Source organism: Pteropus alecto, unplaced genomic scaffold (genome assembly GCF_000325575.1).
Source record: "Pteropus alecto unplaced genomic scaffold, ASM32557v1 scaffold3, whole genome shotgun sequence".
Taxonomy (NCBI): domain Eukaryota; kingdom Metazoa; phylum Chordata; class Mammalia; order Chiroptera; family Pteropodidae; genus Pteropus; species Pteropus alecto.
The window spans coordinates 69,179,545-69,205,084 of NW_006442484.1; the positions used below are offsets into that span (position 1 = coordinate 69,179,545).

A 25,540-nucleotide genomic window follows, 5' to 3' on the forward strand; every position below is an offset into this window, starting at 1 on the left:
TAAGAGACAAATTATATGTTTGCTCTATTTATTAGCCACTTGGGTGGTAGATTTGGATACCTTGAGGGCATGAAATGGGCAGAGACTCCATGAAACTGAACAATGATGTGGTTACAGCTAAGAACAAAGAAGAAACAAGCACAAAAGGGAAAGAAGACCAGGCCACCCAACAGCAGGTTGAAGCCTGCAGACTGCAGAGACCAGGGCCATCAACTATTAAATTTGACACTATTGTACTATGATGATCTAAACTTGTCTCTCTCCCATAGAACCACTATAAGAAAGCTGGCTGCACACATTAATGCTTTATGTGAGAAATGGTTCAGGAGTTACAGGAAAAGGAACTATTGTCTACTATCTGGGTCAATATGATGTATGAGAGCAGGGAGGAGACACATCTGGGAAGGCAAGATAATCCACCCAGTGACAAGGTAGGAGATCAGAGTAGATGGTGACTGGAAAAGCATAAACCGTTCATGGTCTCTCTAGAATTACAAAAGTCATTGCACTTGTGTGTGTGTGTGTGTGTGTGTGTGTGTGTGTGTGTGTGTGTTTATAAAATGAGATTTGAGTCATTTCATTAGAATTTCAAAGGATGGGCTACTTCAGACAAATTTTGAGTTGGAGCCATCAGCTTCATTGAGGAACGGTCCTAAGAACTATATTTAATATTTACTCAGTACCCTCTTTAGCAGGACCCCCAAGAAAACTTTCCTTTAGGTTTCAGTACTGGAGATCGTTAGGTTTGTCTTGAATAACGCAGTTATTTGTCTTACAAATTCTATGACTTGTGGAACTGATCTTGTTTCCCTCTCTGCCTTGGCTGCTGGATCCAAATCTGGCTCTACCTACAACCAGCAAACTGCCTTATAATAAACTTGGACTCGAACTTTACTCCTGGCTCCATTTCTCTTTCTCCTTCTTGTTTACCTTCTGACCCAATTCTCTCATTCACCTATTTTTAATTTCTTTAATTTATTAGATTATAAATTTTTATTAGTGACTTTAATCCATTCTTTAAAAATAAAAGAAACAAACATACAATCAAACTTCTCCAGCAAATTTCAATTCCTTATTTACACTTAGTATTATTTTCTGTATATTTTGTCATAATACTTATTTTCTATTAAAATGATAAGAGACTGAATTTCCCTGTGTACCTGTGGGTTTGGTGATAATCCTGAAATTCTTCTACAAAGCATGTACAGCAAGCTGACAGTGAATTATATTTGGACTGGAAATCTCATGGAGGAATGGGATATTAGAAAAGCAATTGGGAGAAAAGGAACAGTGGCTGTTAGGATCGGAGTAGAATAGGTGAGTGGGACCAGTTTATTTGTTTGTGGAGCTAGAGTAAGAGTCTAGACTTTCTTCATCAGTTAAGATTTGGACTATCTAAGGAAGATGGTGGGGATAACCTGGAAGGATAACTTGAGTGTCTCAGTAAGTACTAATTTGTCATTGTAGCTGCAGAAATATCCTTGTGAGACCAACTACAAATGGCTTTAGCCCAATTGAATTGAACTTTTCTTTGTGTTCACAGGGTTTAATATTTAAAAGAATGCTGGCAATAATATCCTCTACTTTATTCCTCTTATAAGACATTGTTTCCCCCTCTTGAAAACATGTCATTATTTTGGCCAAATGCCATTATTGCATATGAATCTTTAGTAGAATGAAAGAAAGACAGGACTCTATTAGTGCCAGAAACACAAGCTACAATATTTTATTAGATTCTAAAAGAGAAAACTAGAGAATGTGAATACTTCAGTAAAAATCCATGACACGTCTAATAGAACCAACTTTGGCATTCATAGCCCCCCAGTCAAGATATCTTCTGTACTCTCCTGGTCTCAGGAGGTACTGCCTTCCCCGGTAGCTGGGCATCTCGTAAAGAACCCAGCAGCCCTCCAGCACATTGAGGGAGTGGATTTCACTGAGGTGGAAGCGGTCCTGAAGAGAGAGACAATCATCTGTGATCTCTGACATTTGTCCTCTGAAGTCATCTCTCTCATAGATCCTCATTCTGTAGGTGCCGGAGTGCTGGGGTGGTAAGCAGAAAAGAAAAAGTAAATGAACACAAATAGAGAGAAATTAAAAGTTCTAGCTCCTGCTCCTCCCTGGCCACAGCTGCCCCGAAGTTCTCAGAGTCCAAGCTTGCTTCCAGGACAGCCATGTTGCAGAGTTAAAAAGCCTTCCTGGCTCCCGATCACCCACTTCTGGTGAGTCTATTGGTTTATGGATAAAGTGAGGAAAAGAACTCAGCAGCCCTTCAACTGCTACCCACCAGTTTCTGTCCTTGGGAATTAAGATTTGTCTAAAATAAAATAAATTTTATTAGAGAAGTTCCCTCTCAAAGGTGAAAAATGAGAGCCCAGTCTCAATATATTATTCTTATTAAAAAGGAATCTACATTTAGCTATTTTCTGTAAACCTGATGTTTAAGTATTCATGGACACCATGAAACATAACATTATGAAGCCTTTGTAATTAATTACGATGGCACGTTTTCTTTGACTATTTTCATAATCTCAGTTTCAGTTTAGATTTCAGCCTTTTTGACTCTTCAGCTTCCTTTCTGGCCTCCTACCCTTGACTTACTCATTTCCCTCAGCTGCTCTGTTTGGATGACACTATATTCCCTGCCTTCCACACTCCATTCTTCTAAGAACTCTGCAATCACTCTCTAGAAAATATTAAATCTCAAACTAAGGTTTTGGATTTGGCCTTTCCACTAATTTATACCTCAAAGTGAACTGACGATAGGTGCTGATCGTGAAATTAGAATAGAAACCAGAAGACAGGGGCCTGTTATTCTCCAGAAAGATAATTAAAAAGAAAAGTAAGCCAAAGCAAGCAGAAGTACTTTTATCAATTAAACAGACCCAAACTGTATTTCTACATTTTGCTATATTAGATTTCCGAGTTGATATGGCTTGGAGTCACCTCTTTAAGAAATTATATCTTGAACAGATTGCAACCTCACTTTCCTCTGTGTTCTGCTTTTTCTTAGACTTTGGTCTTTTAATGGTTGATTACATTTAAAATATAAAATCTGAGAACGTGTGATTTAAAAAAAGAAACAGATTTCCTGAAAAAACAGCTTCCCGTGCAAGACACCCTTCTAGAATGGACTGCATGCATTAGGCTCATTTCCACTTTCTACTCTCTAGTTGGAACAATTTAGTTGAAGAATGACATTTTTTAATGACTCTCCTTTCCAGAGAGAACGAAGACAAAGAGAACCACACTCACCTGAGGAATGAGGCGGCAGGAACGGATGGAGTCGCTGAAGCCCATCCACTGCTGGTAGTCGGGGTAGTCGCCGCGCCGCAGGAAGTACTGGTAGCCCTGGTAGTTGGGGCGCTCGTACAGCATCCAGCAGCCGCTGTCCACCCGGATGGAGTTGCAGCGGCTGAAGTAGGTCTGCAGGTTGGGGCAGTCGCTGCTGCACTCATAGCAGCGGCCCTGGAAGCCCCGGTCCTCGTAGAAGGTGATCTGTAAATGGAAGATGTGGGAGCATGAAGCTATTCATCCTCTCCGAAGATGCTGCCACAGGGTAAAGGTGGAGCTCCAGGTACCCAGCACTTACCTTTCCCATTTTGGAGAGAGTGAGCAGGAGGTGTTCGCTCGGTGCTGTGTGGGACTAGGGGACCGCTGCTGTATATATAGCAGCCATGACTGCTGCCTCCGCAGGAAATCACACAAAAGGGGCCCATTTCGGTGAGTAGGGGATTTGCCAGCTCCCTGCTCCCCCTCCCCCCTGGTCATTGGGGTTAGCTGAATGGTTTACTCTCATTCTTTCTGGTAGGTTCGGGTTGTTCTAATTCGCTAACGCTGTTGTTGCCACCAAAATGAAAAGAGTCTTTACTCTTTTAGTTGAGCAAAAGGATGAGCGAAATTCCATCCTCATGCTTTTATTTTATAGCCTAGTCGGCTTAATTGGCTCCTCAAAGATAATTAAACTAAGCAATGTATTCTGCTTAGGGACTGGTGGTTTCTTTTTTTAAAGAAAAAAAAAAAAAGACTTCGTAAAAACCAGAATTTAAATAATTATGAATCTTAAGGAAGAGGGAATCAGGTGAAGCAAACTGTGAAAGTGCTTTGAAAAGCATAAAGCTTAGTTCAAATTCGAGATTCTGTGATTATCATTGTTATTTTGGGACTTATCTTGAGTAAAACTGATACTTGACTGGAAATCTGTAAGCTCCTGGGGGCTGTGAATTCTTTCTTGTTCCTTTCTGCCCCTGGGCCCTAGAGCAGAGGTTTGGCACATAGTAGGCCCTCAATACTTGGCTTTGACCTGAAAGAAAGCAGATAGTGTGGCCTTTCTCCCTTTCTCACATCGTCCTGGGAGCCTAAATCCTTCTTTCAAATGTTCTAAGATCTTTCTTTCCTCTTCATTATTATAAACTCTTACTCCCTTGATAAAGGTGCTTCGAGTTAGTGTAATGTAGAAGCCCTTAGACTACCACCCCCATCTACTTCTCAGATGTTTGAGATGCTGGACAGCACCCAGAAATGCCAACAGAACCTCTTGACATTATAGAATTTACAGTGGTATGGGGGACTCCCCTCCCCCCTCCAGGTTCCTGAGACACTTTTAAGGGGTTCAAAAGGTCAAAACAGCTTTCAAAACAATACCAAGATGTTATTTGCCTTTTTCACTCTTATTCCTTTGCAAGTATATAGTGGAGTTTTTCCAAAGACTATTGACATTAACTTTTAAAAGTGTAAAACAGTGCCAGTCTTTCCATTAATTGTTTTTGTTTTAGAAAATACAGCTATTATTCATAAATATGTTATTTATGTTAACATGTAATAGGTTTGCTGTCTAAGGATCTCCCTAAAAAAAAGGGAAACCCACAAGGGGCCCCTCTGTTTGACTAGAACCAACACAGTATCCAGCAAATACCTAGGCCCTGGCGTGACTCTCAATGGGATGATAAAGAGAATAGGGTGGTTATAGGTTGAATCCATTCCACTTCTTAGCCAATGCCGTATAACATTATGAAATTCATCCCATCCTCTTATAAAACTAGTAGCAGCACTAAAGGATCCCTGAGGCAAAGAGTTATGCCGAGCCATATTCAGGATCAAATAAAATACCTAGAAATAAAATATTGGGTCAAGAGGTTGGTAAGAGCTAGCCTTATCTGTTGATTTCAAAGACATAGGAAAGTCTGGGCCTACACTCAAGCCCTCACAGTTGTATAGTCAGCTTCTAATGTTAGAGAATCAGTTACGTGAGCTGGGTCAAGTAACGGGGCCATTGGTGCTTTGGGGGCCTGCATCATTGCTTGGTGGAAGAGCAAGGGCTTGCAAAGTAACTACTCTGCCTGTCCCATGGCCTTGCTTTCATGCTGCTTCCTCTAAAGTTATTTTTCTTCACAGTACTAACAAGTACCATGAAATTGTTGAATAGGCACTATCTGTGAAGGATACATTCAGGGAGCAATGGCTACATACATCTACACACACTGCTGCAGTTTCCATTACTGCTTGTGTAATCTTTGGAAAGTCACTCGACTTCCTCAAGCTCCAGTTTTCCCTATTTGTAAAATAGGAATGACAATAAAAATCAAATGAAATAATGAACTTGAAAGCACATGGTAAATTGTAAAGTACTATCAGTGGTGAAAAAATATATTATTTATGTGTTAATAAATGCTAAAGATGAAAATATTAATAGAATTCTTTGGTACATCAATCAAAAATAAATATGCTTGTGGTTTTGGGCTTCAGTGTCTGTGCTTTTGCTTATGGTATGGAGACTAAATGTGATTAGTGGATAATTTCACATATTGGAACACTTTTCTAATTTAGCAAAGATCTTCTGTTTGAGAATTTTGGTATCACAATCAAATGATGACTACTGTTTGTGTGTGACCTTGAGGAAGATGCCAAGAGGAGGAATAACATATGCAAGGACTGTGTAGTCAGAAAGGATGGAGTTGTTGAAGCCTGTCCACTGCTGGTAATGGATATACTACCAGACCAGAACATTCTGTCCCAGCCCAGAACATTCAGCTCTCACTGTCCACCTGTAAGCACTAAGTTGCCCTGTATAAAGCAGGACTACAGGCTGAAGTGATTACTGCTACAGCATAGGAGGTTATCTGCAATGGAACATGCCAACAGTAAGGGAAATCCTCCCAAGAACACCGCGAGTTCATTTACAGACCTTTGTTCTACACCCATCTCACTGTGTATGGCAGACTATGGATGCAGAAGCCAGGAGCTTCACCAGCCGTAACAGAGGCTCGAGAGTGTGCATGCTTGTGTGTGTATATGTACATATCGGATCTATCAGGTGTTTTAGGACTGATTTGGCTAGCAGCAGAATTTCTCCCTTTTTCTCATTTCCATATCAATTTTATTCTTCATTACTTTATAACTATGCATTTTTTCTATTAAAGTGCGTTGGAGATCTTTGAAGCAGTGTGGAATAGGAAAGCTGATATATAAAGAACAAGTTAGAAGAACTATCCTTGCTCTCATTATTTTATTGACTTTCTTTATGAGAGTCAATAAAATAATTTAAGTAGAGAAACAGTAAGAGTAGACACAATTCACACTGAAAACAATGGGCACATTTGTTTTAAATCTTGGCAGCCGAGAGGGCTAACTGGGGAGAATTTTTTCCCTTTTTCGCCTTCGAATTTCAAGATGTCTATGATGATCTGGGCTTATGGAAGGGAGCTGTTCCCTAACATGCAATACCTTCCCTTTCTGGAAGCTTATCAAATCCTACCCAGTATTCAAGGCAGTCTAGTCCCTCTTCCTAGGATGTTTCCTCTCAGAAGCAGCTTTTACTCATCTCTCCCTTCTCTGAATGTTTATATCCACTTCAGCATCACCTGACTTTGCAGTTAAGCATTATCTTTCTCTAATTGTTTCTTCTTTCCTGGTTTAGTGTCTTTAACAAAATTATAAGCTCAAGGATAAGGACCAGGTCACACTTCTCTATCCCTCGTAATTAATTGTTAATTATAGAGCCCTGGAAACATGAAAAGCAACTAAACCAATAATGATTCCAATCCTATTTTGGAAAACAATAGCTTTCCCACGTGAATTGCCCATGTGAATGTTCAGAGACACTGAAGCCACTTTCTCCCACTCACTCTTCTACCACCGCTCCTGGTTCTGATACCGTCCAGTTTTGCCCTGTCCTGGTGATCTGAGAAGACTTGAAGGGAGGTCATAATGGCCCAGAAACCTTGTAGGCTGGCGTAGGCGACAGCAGGGAGACCTTCCCGAGGGAGGCGCTAGAGCACCACCAGGGAGATCCCGCGGAGGTCTCAGCTTAGCTCTTACAGTGAGAGAAGAAAGACAGGAGAGGTGGCCTGAGAAAGGAAACGAAAATGAAAGAAAAGGTCATAAACAACATTTTTGCGAAGGAAAATAATAAAAGAGATTCCCAGTCACTTCCTTAAATTTTAGAAGATGGATGGATCAATGGAATGAGACATTTGGTCTCGGATGCTGCAAGACATGCTTTGTTAGGTTTCTTTGTAGTATCAGCCAACGTCTCAGTCTAGAATACGCCGAAGATTAAGGGACTGAAGCCAATGAGCCTTTTATCACAAATATTTGAATACTGAGTTTAACCCTAAAGTTAAATACAAGCTTTTTTTTTCCTTAAAAATAAGTGCAAAACTTACACACAGACACACAGACACACAGACACACACACACACACACACACACACCTTATTTAAATCAGAAAAAAAAATAAAGCCTAGGAACTCACGGTTAAATAAGCTTGTATAACAAAATATATAAGCACATCTATCATAATATGTAAAAGAATCTAATTAACTTGCTTCTTCGCCAAACAAAATCTTTCATTTAGGAGCCATTAAAGTTAGCTGAGACCTGTTGGAAGCTTCGGCAGAAATAGCTCATCACCCTCTAGTCTCCTCCCCTGACATAGATGTTTTAGTTTATAATCTGGGTTTTCTGAAGCATTTGCAGACTTCTTTCCCTGCTCTGTGGTAGCCACCTACATGTTTCCCAGCTGAAACCTCCTGAGTTCATCATCACATCGCTGACATGGCCCTGCTGAAGGAAGCCAAACTCACTTTCATTTATGTAGGAAAGATTGAAACTGCAGCAAACTTTTTAGTAGTACTCATTTGATTCACAATGATGAAAATAATAATAGTTAATAATAATAGCCTACTGCATAAAGAGTGTCTACTCTCTTCCAAACATCGTGCCAGGAATCTTATAAAAAGTAAGTTATGTAGCCAACACAGCACAATTATTACCAGGACTGTTCCAAATATTTGAGACTTGGGGCAAGAACACAAACAGAGTCCCCGTTCACTACTCCATTGACTATGCTCCTCTCTTCTCACTCACTCATGCGTCCAAGCTCCGTCCACACGTTCCTCTCCCCTTCACTTCATGTCCCACAAACACCTGCCCTTAAACTACCAGTGTCCTTGGGAGGATAGACCTGGTGAAGACTCTCTTAGGTCTTGAAATCAAGGGTCTAAATGGAGGAAATTCTGGAGCTTCAAGTATAGGAAGTATTGTCCAGGAGAATTTGGGGCATGTCTGCATTTCCCCATAAATTACTGTCTTGTGGGAAACACTGCAACTAGAGAAGTTGAAAGAGGTTCTCTGAAGCACCTAGTTCAGGCCAAGAACCCTAACTAAGTCTAATCACAGTACTCATCACTATGAGGAAACATACGAAAAGATACATATAGCTAGTAAGTGGAGGAACTGGGAATTGAACTCAAGTCTGTCAGCCTCTAATGCCTGAGCTAATTGCCTCTGCATATACCAATTGCTTGTTTTAGATGTTATCTTTCTAGACGTGCACATCTCTGTCTTCCCTAAATTATATACTTCTCATAGTAGGTTCAATGTTACACTTTTTTTTTTTAATAGAAATCCCTAACACCCAAGTATCCTACAGTGTCCCTATCAAACCTGAGAATCATCTTTGGCTCTGACAGGAGCTCTAAATTCTAGTGGATAATACAATTGACTGATTTCTTCAGTCTGGCTCTAAGATCTTGGCATTAACTAACTATAAAGGGCTCTGTAATCCCTGATTTACTTATTTGGGTGTAAACTTCTAAGATAAGAGTAATGGGTGACTATCGAAAGAACACTGAGGGTGTTCATGTTTCCTCAAGTTAGAGGAATTTTCTAGTAAATATCAAATTTATTCTAGCCCCTTTTTCTTATAAAATCCATTTATATAGCATAACTACATAAAACTATTGAATTAATGACTGCTATTTATTGAGCCTCTGCTATGTGCTAGCTCCTTTACAAGAGGTATCTATCTCATTTATTTATCATGAGAATATGCAAGAGGAAAAACTGAGACTTAGGGAGGAGAAGTAACTTGCTCAAGGTCACACAGCCATTAGGTGGTCAAGCCAGAAATGAAGTCCACAGACATGTAAGTCGATGTTGGTAACTACTGAGATACACCACCTTGAAACCTAATAGAATTTTAAAGTGAAGGACTCATGGAGCTCAACTTTCTAGGGAAGGAAGCTTGTGGCATACTGAGCTTTGTCAGATAAAATGCTGTTTTCTAAGTCTTTCAGTTCACTAGGTTAAAATAAAGAAAAACTTTAAGTTAACAAAATTATTTTCAGTGAGACATGTTATCTAATTTTTCCTTTTTTGTTAAAACAGAGCTGATATTTTATTAGTCACCCAACTAGAGGACAACACACAATGATTTAGCTAAGCCAGCAGCAAAACTCCAAATATTCTGCATATTTAATATTGGAAAGAGTCACAACATTTTGATAATACAGTAGTCCCCCTTTATCCACAAGGGACATATTCTAGTCCCTCAGTGGATGCCTGAAACCTCAGATAGTACCAAACATATATGCTATGTTTTTTCCTATACATACTTATGATAAAGTTTAACTTAGAAATTAGACAGCAGATTAACAATAATAACTAATTACAGTACATATAACAATGTACTGTAATAAAAGTTATATGAATGTGGTCCCTCTCTCATTCTCACTGATAACTGATAGCCTACACAGCTACTAAGTGACTAACTGGCAGGTAGTTTATGAAGCGTAGATACAGGGTGATTCGTGTACCTGGCTGGACAAAGAGAAATGGCATGAGATTTCATCACGCTTTACAAAACGGCATGCAATTTAAAACTTATGAGTTGTTTATTTCTGGAATTTTCCATTTAATATTTTTGGAGCACTGTCGATCACTGGTAACTGAAACCTTGAAAAGTGAAACCATGGATAAGAGGGGACTACTGTATGTGTATCTTCATAATTTTAATTTAATCCTATAAGAGTCCAACAAGAAGGGATCTTAATTTAAAGAATTTTCATTATTTAAAGTTCTGTGCAGGGCATTTTTTTAACAGCTTTATTGAGATATAATTCACATACCATATAGTTCACCCATTTTAAGTGTACAATTCAGTAGCTTTAGTATATTCAGATATATGCAACCATCCAATTTTAGAACATTTTACCATCATAATGAGAAACCCTATGCCCTTTAGCTATCTTTCTCTATAGCACTAAATAACCACTAACCTACTTACTGTCTCTATGGATTTGCCTGTTCTGAGTATTTTATATAAATGGAATCACATAATATGAGGACTTAGATGACTATCTTCTTTCACTTAGCATAATGTTTTCAAGGTTCATCATTGTTGTATAGCATTTATTCCTTTTAATGGCCAAATAATATTTCCTTTTATTGATAATACCACATTTCATTTATCCAATCATCTATTGATAGACATGTGGTTTGTTTTCACCCTTTAATTATTGTTAATGATGCTGCTATAAACATTCATGTGTAAGTTTTTGTTTGAACATTTCTTCATTTCTTTTCAGTATATACCTAGGAGTAGACTTACTGAGTCCTGTGATAACTCTATATTTAACTATTTGAGAAATTACTAAACTGTTTTTCACATGGCTGCACCATTTTACATTCTCACCAGCAATTTGTAAGAGTTTCAATTTCTTCATATCCTTAACAATACTTGTTATTTTCTGTCCCCCCCTCCTTTAGAATTATTATAAACATCCTAGTGAGAATGAAGTGGTATTTTATTGTGGTTTTGACTTGGATTTCTCTAATGACTAATGATATTGAACATCTTTTCATTTGCTTGTTGGCCAATTATATATTTTTGGAAAGATATATATTCAAGTCCTTTGATCATTTTTTAATTGCATTATTAGTGTTGTTGAATTGTAAGAGTTCTTTATGTATTCTGGGTACTAGACCTTTATCAGATATATGCTTTCTAAGTATTTTCTTTTATTCTGTGGGCTGTATTTTTACTTTATTGATAGTGTATTTTGATGCATAAAAGGTTTTAATTTTGATGAAATCCCATTTATTTTTCTGTTGCTTATGCTTTTGGTGTCATATTTAAGAAATATTGCCTAATAAAGGTCATAAAAATGTATGCCTATATTTTCTTCTAAGAGTTTTATAGTTTAAGTTTTTACATTTAGGTATTTGATCTATTTTGAGTTAGTTTTCATATATGTATTAGCTAGGGGTCCAATTTCATTCTTTTTCATGTGGATATCCAGTAGTTGCAGCAGAACTGTTGAAAAGCTATTTTTTCTCCTATTGAATTGTTTTAGCACCCTGGTCAAAAATCAGTTCAACATAGACACATGGGTTTATTTCTGGACTTTCAAGCCTATTACATTTATTTTTATGTCTACCCTATGATAGTACCTCACTGTCTTTATTATTGTTGTTTCGTGGTAAATTTTTATATTGAGAAGTGTGAGTACTCCTACTTTTTTCTTCTTTCTCAAGATTGCTTTGGCTCTTCTGGGTCCTTTGTAATTCCAGAAATTTTAAAATCAATTTCTACAAAAAAAGTTAACTGTTTTTTAGAGCACTATTTTTGCTTATATAAATTTGGAAAGAAATCCCAGAGGTATGCAGAATAGCAAATATTAATGCTTTACTCTGCATAATTAAGTCTTTGGTAATTGAGTCTTGATAAAATTCATATTGGAGTCCAAAATAAAGTTGACCATATTGTAGTGTTGAATTTGAAGGAACACTAAGGATACATTCATTTCTTACATTTACATTTATGTAATAATTTAAAGATAACAAAGTGTGTTCACAATCTTTCTTCATCTTTTCATCATAACTATCCTAGGATTTAGTGAGGCAGGAATTTATTATTTCCTGTAGTTTTCAATAAGGCAGTTTAGGCATAGAGAGGATAATAAGTGGCTTGCTCAAAGAGATAAGCTAGTAAGTAGGGGAACCAACCATCCCGTTTACCTGAGACTGGGGGGCTTTCTAGGAGGTAGGACTAAAACTGGGAGAATCTCTAGAAAACTAGTGTGAGTTGGTCACTCTACCAGTAAGTTATAGAGGCGAGATAACAACTCAGGTCTTTTAACTCTTAATTTCCACCAGATGACCTCATCAAGCAAGTTTGACCTTCTCTGCTTTGGGAATTCTGCTTAAAACCCCTCTTCATTTAGCCTTCCTTGACTAATACCTGAGACTTCAGCTGTGCTAGCCTCTCCTTTGGTGTTGCGGCCACACCTGGTTCTAATTTTTCTCCTTTATATGGGTTCCAATAATTTTTCATTATGTTTGTCTTTCCTCTCTCCCTCAGGAGAGAGTGGGTAATAGAGGCAGAAACAGTGCTTCTCTCTCCTCCCACATAAGTGGAGACTCCATAAATACTGTTGAAAATAAGTAGACATTGAAAACACCTATCTTTGGGGTCAGGTGAGTGCCCAGGAGTCATCATTTTTAGAATTCAGTTATTATTTTAAAGATACGCAAGAGTCACATAGTGCCAGGAACACAACTTGTTTATTTATTGCATTTCTATGGAGATCATAACAAGAAAAACACTGCTTAGTACAAATCGATGACCCGTCGCAGAGAGCCTACTCTGGCATCCATGGCCCCCCAGTCGTGGTAGCGCCTGTAGTCCCCTGGCCTCAACAGGTACTGCCGCCCCCGGTAGTTGGGCAACTCGTAGAGGACCCAGCAGCCCTCCAGCACGTGGAGGGAGTACAGCTCATTGAGCCGGAAGCGATCGTGGATGCAGGAGCAGTCCTCAGTGAGCTCGGACACAAGGCCTCGGTAATCGTCTCTCTCATACAGTCTTATCCTGTGAGAGCCGGTCTGTTGTGATAATAAACAAATGAAGAAATAAATAAATTGTGTGCAACCTCAATGTCAGTAAAAGCGACTCAATTAGCCTGCATCTTTATAAAGCGTGATTTTCAACGATCCTGATATATATGTTTCCTCCCTACTCCCTCTCCTTATATTGTTGGTCTCATAAATTAAGAAGAGTCTTAAAATAAAACTTACCTGACTACTGAACTATTTTGTGGAAGAAACAAACTTGGAAATAAACAGAATGAAAGGGATTCCTCTGTAACAACCGTATTTGGTGAGTCTGCAAAGAGGATTTTAACTGCCTCTTCTGTTATGACTGCACTGAACTGAGTCCTATCAAACTTGTTTCCAAGTGGCTTTTGCATTCGTAATGGGCAGCAATTCCTGTTCACTCTGAATCCATGTGTCTGACACTATGCCAAGTCACTTGTACCATTTGAGTTTCTTGCCTTAAAGAAATTCCTATTTTATTTGTATCTCTCTTTGCATCTGCAAATTTCTCTAGCCTAATTTTGGTTTCAATTCTTAAATTTGCTTCCCACATTAATTTGGTGTCAACAGAAAGCAGAAATACAGACTCCATGTGATTAAAAAACATTAAGCAACATTTTGGTGAGGATCATGTCTCATAAAATCCTAATCCTTGTTATAAACTAGTTGATAATGACTCCTAGAAAACAAGAAGCCACTTACAAGCTGAAACAAGTTGTTAGTTTCTAGATCAGTATGAGGACATACTGATAAACAATGTAGAGAATGTATTAAAAATAATCACCAATATGGTTAAAATATATTATACCTATATTGTTCTCCCACAGTCTGTTAGTGATTTTTTTTTATCATTAAAAAAGAATTATGTAGATAGATTTTTTCCCTTACTGAAGAGGGTGATTTTTGTTTAGAAATTGGGGATTAGCCCGATGCTATGAAATTTAATTTTAGAGGCTAAGTTGTTGTGATTTCTTGTGCCCCCAAAACAATTTGTCATCCTTAAGTAAGAAAAAAATAGAGATTACAGTTATTCATGATCTTGCTCACTTTTTTTTAAAAACGCTTAAGAGTCGGGCATTGCTCTCCTTACTGTGAACACTAGTCCTGAGTTGGAACAAACTGACTTTAATAAACAGGAATTTATGGCCCCTGATCAATGACGCCCCTGAACAAACTGACTTTAATAAACAGGAATTTATGGCCCCTGATCAATGACGCTTTCTCATCAGTTGGTTGGAACAAGACTCACGTAAGGAATTGCGCGGCAGGAGCGGATGGAGTCGCTGAAGCCCATCCACTGCTGGTAGTCGGGGTAGTCGCCGCGCCGCAGGAAGTACTGGTGGCCCTGGTAGTTGGGGCGCTCGTACAGCATCCAGCAGCCGCTGTCCACCCGGATGGAGTTGCAGCGGCTGAAGTAGGTCTGCAGGTTGGGGCAGTCGCTGCTGCACTCATAGCAGCGGCCCTGGAAGCCCCGGTCCTCGTAGAAGGTGATCTGTAGTGGAAAAGAAGGTGACAGTAGGCAATCAACTGGGAAGTACATCCCCCAGACACAGTAGACATTCAACAGACATGGTATGGCACCTGCATTGGCTCACCTTTCCCATGGTTGTTGACAGTGAATGATCAGTGTCCAGTGTGATGGGGATAAGAGTGGCGGCTGGTATATATAGCAGGACGGCTGCTGTGTTGGCAAGAACAACACAAAAGGAGCCTGGGGGTAGTGCGTGAGGGGATTTCTATGTTCTCTCTTTTTTTTTCATTTGGGATCATGGGTCAGGGGGCTCTCATTCTCTCTGGCATTTTCGACTTGTCCTCACTAGCTCCAGTGAAAGGAATTGAAGTCAGCAGAGCCATTATGACCTTGGAGACAAAGGGCGCACTTCTCATCCTATGCAGCTCTCTAGAAATACATTACATGCCCAGCATTTTGTAATGTTTGCCTATGGAAACTGCTGAGATGAGGTTGGTGGTTCCATCTGGGGTGACTCGTGACAATCCTATGAGTTCCAGAAGGACTTGAAGAGCTAAAGGCAACAAAAAATTCTATAATTGAAAAACAATTACATTTCCTAAATTACCTCATCAGTATGATATGATTTTGATAACAATATTTTGCATATGTTTATGTGAGGAAAAAAGATTAGAACAGTTATATATACACTGAAGTGTCAGTCATGGTTATGAATGAATGGCAAAATTATAGGTCTTAGTTTTATGTTTTTATTTCTCCTTTTTATTGTTTTTGATTGCCTTAATTTTTTATTATAAATATATATTACTTCCGTGAGTTGAAAAAGTAAAATCAATTTGTAAATATATAACTTTGAGTTGATGGTGAAAAGCAGGAACTTTGGAAAACAGGCATAATTTAATTTGTGATTAAACACTTCTCCTTGAGCTAAAATAGAGATCAACCAAAATTAGCAGCATGATTTGCCTGAGTTTTCCCTCCTTAAAGTGTCACTGTTTCATAGAACCTTGATGACTGCCTGAAGAGCTTTCTCCATTGCTGCCAACCTATTAATTTAGAAGCACACCTCAGGTATGCAGGCGTAGAGGATGACTCTAACCCCCAGGTCATCTTTTGTCATCCCACGTGTATGTAGAAAGATGAAATCAAACACCTTTGTTCCTCACGTGACACATAAAGAGGCTCTAAAAGGATATCCAACTGCAGCTAGCAGTATGTCCACAACGCCATTTGTGAAAGTCCTCAGGCAGCATGTAAAGCAAATGTGCAGATATAAAAAGGAAAGACAAATAGCCACAAAGAAAAAAATGTACCCTCGCAACTAGCAGTGCTATACAAAAGAAAACTGGGCGAAGTCTTATGAAATTAGACACCCGGCAGTGTACCCAGGGACCACAGGCTACTGATATACTTTTCTGTCTCCTGCCTAATGCTGCAGGTCTACTGGTAAATCTCAGTACAGCCGTAATTGAACCAGTACGAGAAAGGCTGCATTGGTATCTCCAGCCACAACCCCACATCGGAATACACCACCATTTCAGCAGAAGCCAACAAACCATACAATTGTTTTTGCACATGTTAAAAAAAAAACTTCTGTAAAAAAAAAATGGCACATCAAAACCTTAAGAAAAGTATAATCTGTACTCACATTCTATTGGTCAAATTTTTACTCACATATTTACAAGCTAAGCCATATGCCTAATTAGCATTTTGGAAAGGTACAGAATGACTAGAACATTTTATTTTCCTCCTAGACATAATATTCTGTTAAATGAAAGCTTACACCCATTTTTCTTTTAATGCTTTATTTAAATGATTTAAAATGTTTCCATATGAGAACATAATAAAGGCAATCAATGACATTAATTTTATTTTGGATTGAAACTGGTAAACTGCCTCCTATTCCACCACTGCAATATTCAGTGCTAAACATTTGGAAAATGTGCTACAAAGTCAGCCAGCAATGACATAGAAACACTATATAGTCTTGGAATTCTCCGACTAACAGTCCTCCACTCGCAATGACTTCGCATAAGATACACACATTTTTAAACCCGAATGTAATAATACAATATGTTTCTAAGAGAAGAAAGATCAATATCCAATAATAATGCTTCAATGCAGTTTGCATCAAAAGCTAACTGTAAAGAAAATGTGCTGACAAGAGTTGCAGTTTTCAGATGATGTTTCTTTTCCTCTCCCAGAGACTTTATTATGAAGCCCCATGGTGCAGTTCCAAGTTTCTAAGTGATCTGAAGAATAAAAAGATGGATTTTGGTATGAAGCACATCAACCTAACATGGACACAGACATTAATTTTCAATCTGTAGAGAGTTAAGGTCAAATATCAGATATTGAGTTACTGACAAAGATGGCTTAAAATGAATATAGGTACAAAAGAATTTCCATAAAACTATTCTGAGACATTTGGAAATTGAGTTATATTTTTCCTATTTATAAATACAATATATGATTCCACACTAGATCCTATACGGAAGGAAAAAATTTTGGGGGGGTCAATTGACAAAATTTGTATACAGATAGTAGATTAGATAAAAGTATCAATATTAGATGTTCTAAAGTTGATAACTATACTGTGGTTATTTAAGAGAATGACTATTCTTAGAAAATGCACACTGAAGTATACGGGAGTAAAATGATATGGCGATATAACTTCTGATTGCTTGGGAAAAAAATTATATATCTATATCTATATACAGAGAGAGAATGAGAGAGAAATAGGAACAGAAGGAGAGAGAGGCAGAGAGAAAAATGATGTAGTTAATAGAGCAAAATGTTAACCACTGGTAAATCTGAGTAAAAGGTATATGAGGGTTCTTTGTACTATTCTTGCAACTTTTCTCTAAGTTTGAAATTATTTCAAAAAAAAAAAAAGAAGAAGATAATAAAAGTAATTCCTCCTTTGATAATCATACCCAAACTAAATAATTTCTTTGCCCCTTAGTTGTGTGTTATTCTTGTGGCATATTACTTTGAATTTCTTGTGTATTGCTTTGAATTTAAACTTAAATTACTCTCTCTTCATTTCTGGTAGAGAGGTGTCGAAGTCTCCAACTAGGGTAGTGAAGTCATCTGTTTCTCCTTGCAGTTCTATGAGTTTTTACTTCAAGTAGTTTGATGATCTATTGTTCGATGCATATATGTTAAGGATGTTATGTCTTCTTGGAGAATTAACCTTTGTTAATTCTTTGTAATTTCCTTGTTTATCCCTGATAACTTTCTTTACTCTGAAGTCGGCTATCTATGAATTTTTTTTTTTAAGTGCCTACAGCACCTGGTATTCCAAGGTGGTCTCCGATCCAGGTACTAACCAGGCCTGCCCCCGCTTAACTTCCGAAATCAGACGAGATTGGACACGTTCAGGGTGGCATGGCCATAGACTTATCTGTGAAATTAATATAGTTACTTTTCTTTTCTTTTGATTAGTGTCAACATGGCATATTTTTCTCCATCCATTTACTTTTAATCTATATGTCATTATATTTCAAGTGGGTTTCTTGGCAGACAACACGTAATTGGGTTCTGTTTGTGATCTACCCTGACAATCTCTGTCCTTTTTTTTCCTTCTTCATAATTTCATTATGAAATTTTCCATGCAGAAAAGTTGAAAGAATTGTGCAATGAAGACACATATGCTCCTTATCTGCCAATTCTGTAGTTAACAGTTTGCTGTATTTGCTTTAACATACGTCAGTGCGTCTCTCCATCCCTCTAGCCATCCACCAATCCATCTTATTCTTAAGGACAGCTGTGTCCTCCCCTCACTTACATTTTTAAGAAGTGTTGATTTTTCAGTCTGTTCAGCTTTTTACTTGTTGGGATAGAGTAACGATATTCAAGCTCCTTATGTGTGGAAACAGAAACTAGACCCCTCAAACTGCCCTCTCTCCATGTCTTGTTCCCTTCCATGATATTATAAGTTTCTCAGGAGTGGCAATAATGGGGACACTTATATTATTGCTTGCTATAGTCCTGGCACTTTTCTAAGCCCTTCCACATATATTAACTCACTTAGTCCTTGTAATAACCCTATGAGGTAAGTACTGTTATAATCCTCTTTTTATAGATAAAGTACAGAGAGATTGACTTAATAATTTACCCAAGTTATTATTAAATGGGGAACCAGTTTTCAAATCCAGCCATCTGAATCCAGAGTTCACACTCTTAATCACTATAGTATGCTGTTTTTTAGGTCTTTGGTATGGTCCTGTTCATTCCATATTAATTTGCTTGCCATCTTTCCAATATCAATACTTTCTTAGGATATGGTAGTGCTCATACCCATTTGGACTAATAAATGAGCTACTAATACCAATACAGTATAAAAGAAATATTTAAAACTGTTTGCTAGAATACCTGGATTTTTAAAAAGTAATTTCTTCTTTTCCCTTACTTTAAGAAGAAATCCAGTGGCTGGAAATAAACAGAAAATTCTGGATAAGGAATTGTTTCATCCTGAGATTAAATAATTGTGTATCAGCTAAAAGTCATGACATAATATCTATAAGCCAGAAAGGAAAAGACTAAGAAGCTCAAGTATATAGAATGAAAAACTTCAAACAATAAACTTTAAAGCATATTTTTCATACCTTTAATAAAATATTTACTTCTTAATAAAAATATTTATTTCTTTAATTATTTGGTTATTTCTAACAAATCAGTAAGACATACATGTACGCATATTTCTGTATACATGTATAGCAACATTTGAATATTACAAGAAATATTAACAGCAGTTATTTCTGAGGAATAGAAAAGGTGTATGGGGAAAAAGGGGCTTCTTTTACTTTTCACTTATAATTTTTGTGTTGTTTGAAATTTTTGCTGTAAGCATGTACACAGTTATCTGAATACATAGAATAATAGATGATTAACTTGTGAATAGCATTTCTCAAATGCTAAAAGATAATAATGGTTAATATTTATTTAGGGTTTACTCTGTGCAAGTACTAGTCTAACCTCTTAACATGCATAATTTCAGTTAATCAATCCAACAACCTAGAGGGAGGTACCATTATTCTCTGCATTTTGCAGAAGAGGAAACTAAGGAACAGAGAGGTTAAGTAAGTTGCCTGAAGTCACACAGAAGTGGGCTTTAGATTCAAACACAGAGCATCTACCTCTAAAGGCTAGACTCTTAACTACCGTATAAGTAAAATACTCCCAAAACATATGGTATCAGTTTGGTCCAATTTGTGTTCTTAGACCTACTTTGTTCTTTGGCTGTGTGTCCAAAGATAAATTTTTCGATGGTTTCTGTTCCATGGCATTTGCTTCCCTTGTAGAGCTGCTGGTGGCATTTTTATTTGTTGCTCCCCTTCTTAACTTGACACCTAGAGACACATGTAGTAACCATATCTGTACAAAAAAACACTTTTTAAAAAATGAATCCACCCACCATTTTAGATCCTTCCCTTCCAGTGTGCTTTGCTCCCATCACCAAAGGGTCTGAGAAATAAGACTTCCCTGATTTTGATAATGGAGAGAAATCAAGTCGTACGTGCTCCTGGTTCTTTTTAATTCAACCGGACAGAGAGATTTGATTACCATAACAACTTTGATCTTTGTGAATTCCCCTCCTAGGTTTACTTAAATTTCTCTAAGCCGATGGAAATAAAAGGCTTACTCTGTTTGCGGGCATATTCTGCTGCTTTGGGTGCTGTTAACATGGCAAAAGGGTGCAAGGAGAGGTGAAAAGGTGGAGCTCGGGGACCCTGAAAGGAAAACAATCTCATTGTTAAAAGCTGCACACACTTCGTGCTGTTAATACCTGCCAGTTGCTGCCCTGGGCCAACTTACCCAACCCATGGTCCTAGACATCACCAGCAGCCCACTGCTGTGGCTCACATTTCATTTGTCATGCACGTTCACACACTGCCTTCTACTCTCCTGCTTGGTTCTCCTTGCCTAGAATGCTTTTTTTCATGCTCATCAAATAGTTCCTTTTCCCTAAAACAGCTATTTCCTTCCTTTTCCCTAGAGCTCTTACTTTTCCTTTGAGATGGAGCTCAAATGTCACCTTTTGTGAGAAACTTGCCCCAGCGTCTCCCTACCTCAAATCTCGCATGCTGGCCCCCCTCCCTCTACCCCACTCCAAGGCAGAATTATTGCTCACTCATCTGTGAACTCAAAGCATGTTTGTTACATAGAACAAACCCAATGTGTTATAGTTAGTTGTAACCCTCTGTCTATTGCACTACACTGTAAACTTCTTTGAGGCTTGGACTGCCCCTTCATTCATTCATTCATTAGTCATTCATTCAAGTTTTCAGTGAGCATCCACTATGGACCAGGCTCTGTTTTAGGAGCTGTGTTTAGTAAAATAGATAAGGTTCCTGCCTTTTTAGAGCTGAGTGAGGAGAGACAAACGATAAACTATTAGACAACAGAGTAACTATACATTGTGATAAGTTTAATAAATAAACTAAACAAGGGATTTACTGGGCAGCCACCATTTCAGCCAGAATGGACAGAGAAATCCTGGAAGCAATATTTCAGCTGAGTCTTACAGGATGAGCAGCAGCCAGTCATGGGAGGGCCTGGAGAGAAGTGTCCCAGGCAAAGGGAATGAGAAGCCCTTCTTGGAATAATCTTGTGCCTTCCAGACACAGAAAGGAAGCCAGTGGTTAGAACATAGTGATAAAGGGGAAAATTATAGATGAGACGGAAGAGGGACGAAGGACCCGATCGTGGTATGGAGCTATACATTAAAATCGATTCCAGGTGCAATGGAAGCCAGAAAAGTATTTTTAAGCAGTCATGTTACAAGGTCTGATTTAGGTTTTTAAAAAGATCACTCTGGCTGCTATGTGGAGAATGGATTGGAGTATGGAAGGAGGGAGGCTAGTTAGCTAAATTAACCTTTTATCTCCAATGCCTTAGAGAGTGCCTAGCACACAGTAGGCACTTAAATATTACTGACTAGTTGAATAACTATGATTCTAGTCAAGGCAATGGTAGTTAACAGCATGACTTTGGTGTCTAACTGGCTGTATTTGAATATAGGCTGTACCATTAATAAGATGAGTGACCTTGGGCATATCATTTAACTTCTCTGCCTGTTTCTTCATGTGACAATAATCATACTGGTACCTACCTTATAGAGTTGTGGCAGGGATTAAAGAGTTAGCATATGTAAAGTACTTAGACTAGTGTTGAGCACATAGTACAATATAATAGCTTTAGAATTAATGATAGTAATAGTTATTATTGATATCTATCATCATTGTCTTTCTCCCTGACTCATTTCTCTCTGTTGTACAGAATTATTTGTGGCAGTAACTTGGCCGCCATTTTCTGTACAGGATCCTGCCCCGTCTGCCAGAGAAAGGTTGAGTGAATGATTGACAAATAACTAATTAGAGCCATGAGGTCTGAAATAATTAACATTCCACTGCAAGATCAACAATTTTTTGCTTTCTCACTGACAGAGATTCAGGTTTTATACTTATAGAACTTTTATTTCTAAGGAGTAAAGGTTGATTACTCTTTATGTGTGCATTTCAACAAATATTCCATTCCGCCAATAGGATACCCTTAAATGATGCATAACCGAAGCAAACACCAAAAGACAAGGATGACAAACAAATACTTATTTTTAGATTACCAGCTCAGTAGATATTTTTTACTCTATTTTTACTATCCCAAACTTAACGATCGAGTTCCCACAAAATTGGTATCCCTTCAAAGTAGGTCAAAATTTGTATTTCCACAAGAATCTGATCTCTAAGATAATTGTGTGGTTTGTAGTTATTTAGGAGGGTCTTTTTCTTGAAGAAAGGGCCTATATTTATATATTATTTTGTAATTTTCAACAGAAATGACTGAGTAGAGACCTGGAAGAAGCCTGTGTTCCTGACAACTTTGTGACACTGCGGTACCAGCCCTGGTCTGTCTACCACCAGAATCCTTTCATATGAGAAGTAAACTTCTGTTTTTCACTATTACTATGGGTTTTCGATTTTACCACACAGAAAACATATATTAAACTATAAATGAGCTTTCAGTATGCTCTTTATTGACAGAACAGTTTAGAGCCACCTCAGCAGGACCACTACCAAATTTGACTTCAATCTTTTATTCAAGTGGAAAAAATATTTTTTGAGAGTTTACTTCATATCCAGCATTGTAAAGACTTAAACATAAGCATAAACTATGGCCTCTAACCTCAGGAGGCATATAATCTATTCAGAATGATAACCCTAAAGCACAGAAAGTAATTGAAAGGAGGCTTTATATAAATATGGGGCAATTACAGCTATGACAATAGCTTTTCAGGATGATGTATACAGGTACAAGAAAAAGAGAAAAAAATAAAATGTTAAAAAAGTATATATAATATGAAAAAAATAAACTAGCATTTAAAAAAAAGAAAAAGAAACAGAACTGGCTCATACATTTTTTTTTTCTTCAGTAGTTAGTCATTTATATAACTTGATAAGTCTAGTCCTATGTTGTTCTCGATGCAAGGCTGATGCTTTCCATGTGCCAGTTTCCCTATTTACAGGGGGGAATTGAACCCAGTGATTTTAAAGGCCATTTCCAGCTCAAATATTCTGTGAGTCCTGATAATCTGGTGGCTCATACAAGCAGTTAATGTAGCTTTCAGTGTGGTTTGTATGAAAAATTATTTAAAAGATGAAATTTAAATCCTAAATTTAGACTTAATCACATCCGCCTTTTTTACTTTAATGCCGTTTACTAATATCTTCATTGTGTCAATGTAAAAGTATTGTTATGATTGTTATTTTTCTATTCAAGTACTTATGGAGCGTCAAATTATGTCCAAAACACATTCAACAAAAACTCCTTCCAACTGAAAGGAGGAGAGGGAGGAGAAGAATATGAGGATGTGTAAAGTCCTGTCTTTCCTTATTCCCTCTTTCTCCACCAAATGGAGTTGAAAAATATTTGTATTGCTTGCTTTATTTGTTGAAGGAAGATTTATGCTCTTTTTTGTTCAGTTTAAAATTGAGTAGGACAGTTTACATTTATCTGAAGTTAACTGTAAATAACCCTCACTTGTGAGAGGCCCCGAGTTGATTTCTTCTATGGGTCCAAAGTCTTCAGCAGAAAAATGGCTCCCCATTAGCAAAGACAGCTCCTTATCAAGAGTAAAACCTGAAGCAAATAGAATTGAACAATACTGCATCCATGTTGGCTTTCTGTCACCAGGTGGCAGCAAACAGTCCTGAAGAAAGCCATCGAGCCTGTGCACAGTACCCATATTGTATCATGTGGCCGATTCTGGTGGCCGGATATTCTATGTAATCTGATTAGTATTCGACAGGGACTCAAGCTCTTGCTTGAGAAAGATTTTAGCTGTTGCTTGGGAGACATTTTATCTGAAAAAAATTAAAAGTCATTCAGATATATGCAGCAATTTGAGAAGAACTTTTGGCAATAACTATTTTTTTGAGCAACCCATCTCCTAGTTAAAAAGTTTGAAATTGTTAAGCTCCAAGGACTGTTTTAAAATAGCTCTTACAATTTAAGATCTTTGAAATGTCACATTTCCATTGAGAGGCTCTGCTACTTCCTTATTTAAGATGTAGAGGAGGTCCCTGAGTGGAGCAGATGTGTAGCCACAAAAGAAAGGCCTGAGCAGGGAGGAACTTGGGAGGCTTACAGGGGTAGATGATCTTCAGATTCTTATATCTGTAGCTCAAATTATATCATACCCTTTGTGATATTTCATTGTCTAAAATAGGCAAAGTTTATATTATGTTAATAATACACATGGATGCTTGATGAGCTATTTAAGTTATGAATATTTAGAACAATGGTTCTCTACCAGCAGTGATTTTGCCTCTTAGGGTACATTTAACAAAGTAGAAACACTTTTGGTTGTCACGACGGTGGGGGAATCTACTAGCATCTAGTGGGTAAAGGATTACCCAGGGATGCTGCTAAACATCCCACAAGGCACAGAACAGCCCCTGACTCCACGCCCTACACACAACAAAAAATTATCTGGTCTAAAATGTAGAGAAACCCTGACTTAGTGGGACATAAAGGAAATCAGATACCCAACCCCTGAATAATAACTATAATAATAACTTAACTATACCTAGTATTTTAAGGTTACCAGGTGCCAAGCATTAAGGGCTTTACTGGTACTAACACTTCATTGCCCACAACAACCTATCTTCTTGACCTTCTTTTAACAAATGAAATTGAGACTGACATATCTGAGAAGACTTGCCCAGGATTATTCTGCTTGTAGCCGGTGGAGCTGGGGTTCAAACTTCAGCAGCCTGGCTTTAGAACCTTTGTGCTTAACTATGTTACAAACTACCTCCCACATACAAATCAATAAGTGAATTGATACTCATCTCCTGTATCAATAAACAAACACAGACCTTTGAAGGAAACTCCCTTGCATAAGTATATTATCTATTTCCCTTTAGTGCTGGTCATTGTGCAGTGTATGTGCACATTTGGGCTTTGTATTATTGGTCACTGATTGTGAAGACAGAGATTGTGTATAACTGAACAGAGAAGGTACTGAATAAAGGCTCTTTAATGGATAGATAGAGATTGGCTGGCCCACCTCTAAACATCATGGCTTCCCCCTCTGGCTCTTTTAAATGAATCTGGCTCATCTGAGCTATCCAGAGACATCCATGTTTGCAATCGTTTTGGATTGATAACAGCCAAGACTGGATGGGTTCTCAGTGCCATCTCTTTCAGGATATGATTGTCCCTATTTGCCCTCTGGCCACGTGAGAGGAGACCAACAGATCAGATATGCTTGATGTCTTATCTAGACCTCCCCAAGGCACCAGAAGATGAGGCTAAGAAAACACAGTCACCAGAAGCAGAGGGGCTTAGAGATGAGATATTTATGTTTATGCATTGGGGAGGGGAGGGTGAGGAGGATGAGAAGAGGGA

The 25,540-nt window shown here is 38.0% G+C and overlaps 3 protein-coding genes and 1 pseudogene across 3 annotated transcripts in view; all 4 read right to left on the reverse strand.

The window, feature by feature from the left end:
- Positions 1-1,701: 1,701 nt before the first annotated feature.
- Positions 1,702-3,634, reverse strand: LOC102890919 (gamma-crystallin B). The gene is made up of 3 exons (XM_006921402.2): positions 3,593-3,634; positions 3,256-3,498; positions 1,702-2,043 (listed from the first exon to the last, which is right to left on the reverse strand). Exons 1-3 carry the CDS (start codon positions 3,599-3,601, stop codon positions 1,768-1,770), a joined length of 528 nt encoding a protein of 175 aa, XP_006921464.1. The 5' UTR covers positions 3,602-3,634; the 3' UTR covers positions 1,702-1,767.
- A 9,257-nt stretch (positions 3,635-12,891) lies between these two features.
- Positions 12,892-14,759, reverse strand: LOC102891166 (gamma-crystallin A). Its single transcript, XM_006921403.1, has 3 exons — positions 14,751-14,759; positions 14,405-14,647; positions 12,892-13,164 (listed from the first exon to the last, which is right to left on the reverse strand). Exons 1-3 carry the CDS (start codon positions 14,757-14,759, stop codon positions 12,892-12,894), a joined length of 525 nt encoding a protein of 174 aa, XP_006921465.1.
- A 3,150-nt stretch (positions 14,760-17,909) lies between these two features.
- On the reverse strand, positions 17,910-18,028 carry LOC112470749 (annotated as a pseudogene).
- Positions 18,029-19,825: 1,797 nt separating this feature from the next.
- CUNH2orf80 (chromosome unknown C2orf80 homolog) overlaps positions 19,826-25,540 on the reverse strand; it is a 12,553-nt gene continuing 6,838 nt past the window's right edge. The window contains exons 6-7 of the mRNA XM_006921478.1: positions 20,274-20,361; positions 19,826-19,980 (exon numbers count right to left, since the gene is read on the reverse strand). Coding sequence (XP_006921540.1) covers positions 19,826-19,980; positions 20,274-20,361 — 243 coding nt within the window. The remainder of the gene's footprint in view (positions 19,981-20,273; positions 20,362-25,540) is intronic.

Bases quoted from the DNA above. Each gene is read 5' to 3' on its own strand.
- LOC102890919 (XM_006921402.2), bottom strand. The intron at 2,044-3,255 runs GTGAGTGTGGTT...TTACCACCCCAG, and splicing joins CCTGCCGCCTCATTCCTCAG to CACTCCGGCACCTACAGAAT.
- LOC102891166 (XM_006921403.1), bottom strand. The intron at 13,165-14,404 runs GTGAGTCTTGTT...TTATCACAACAG, and splicing joins CCTGCCGCGCAATTCCTTAC to ACCGGCTCTCACAGGATAAG.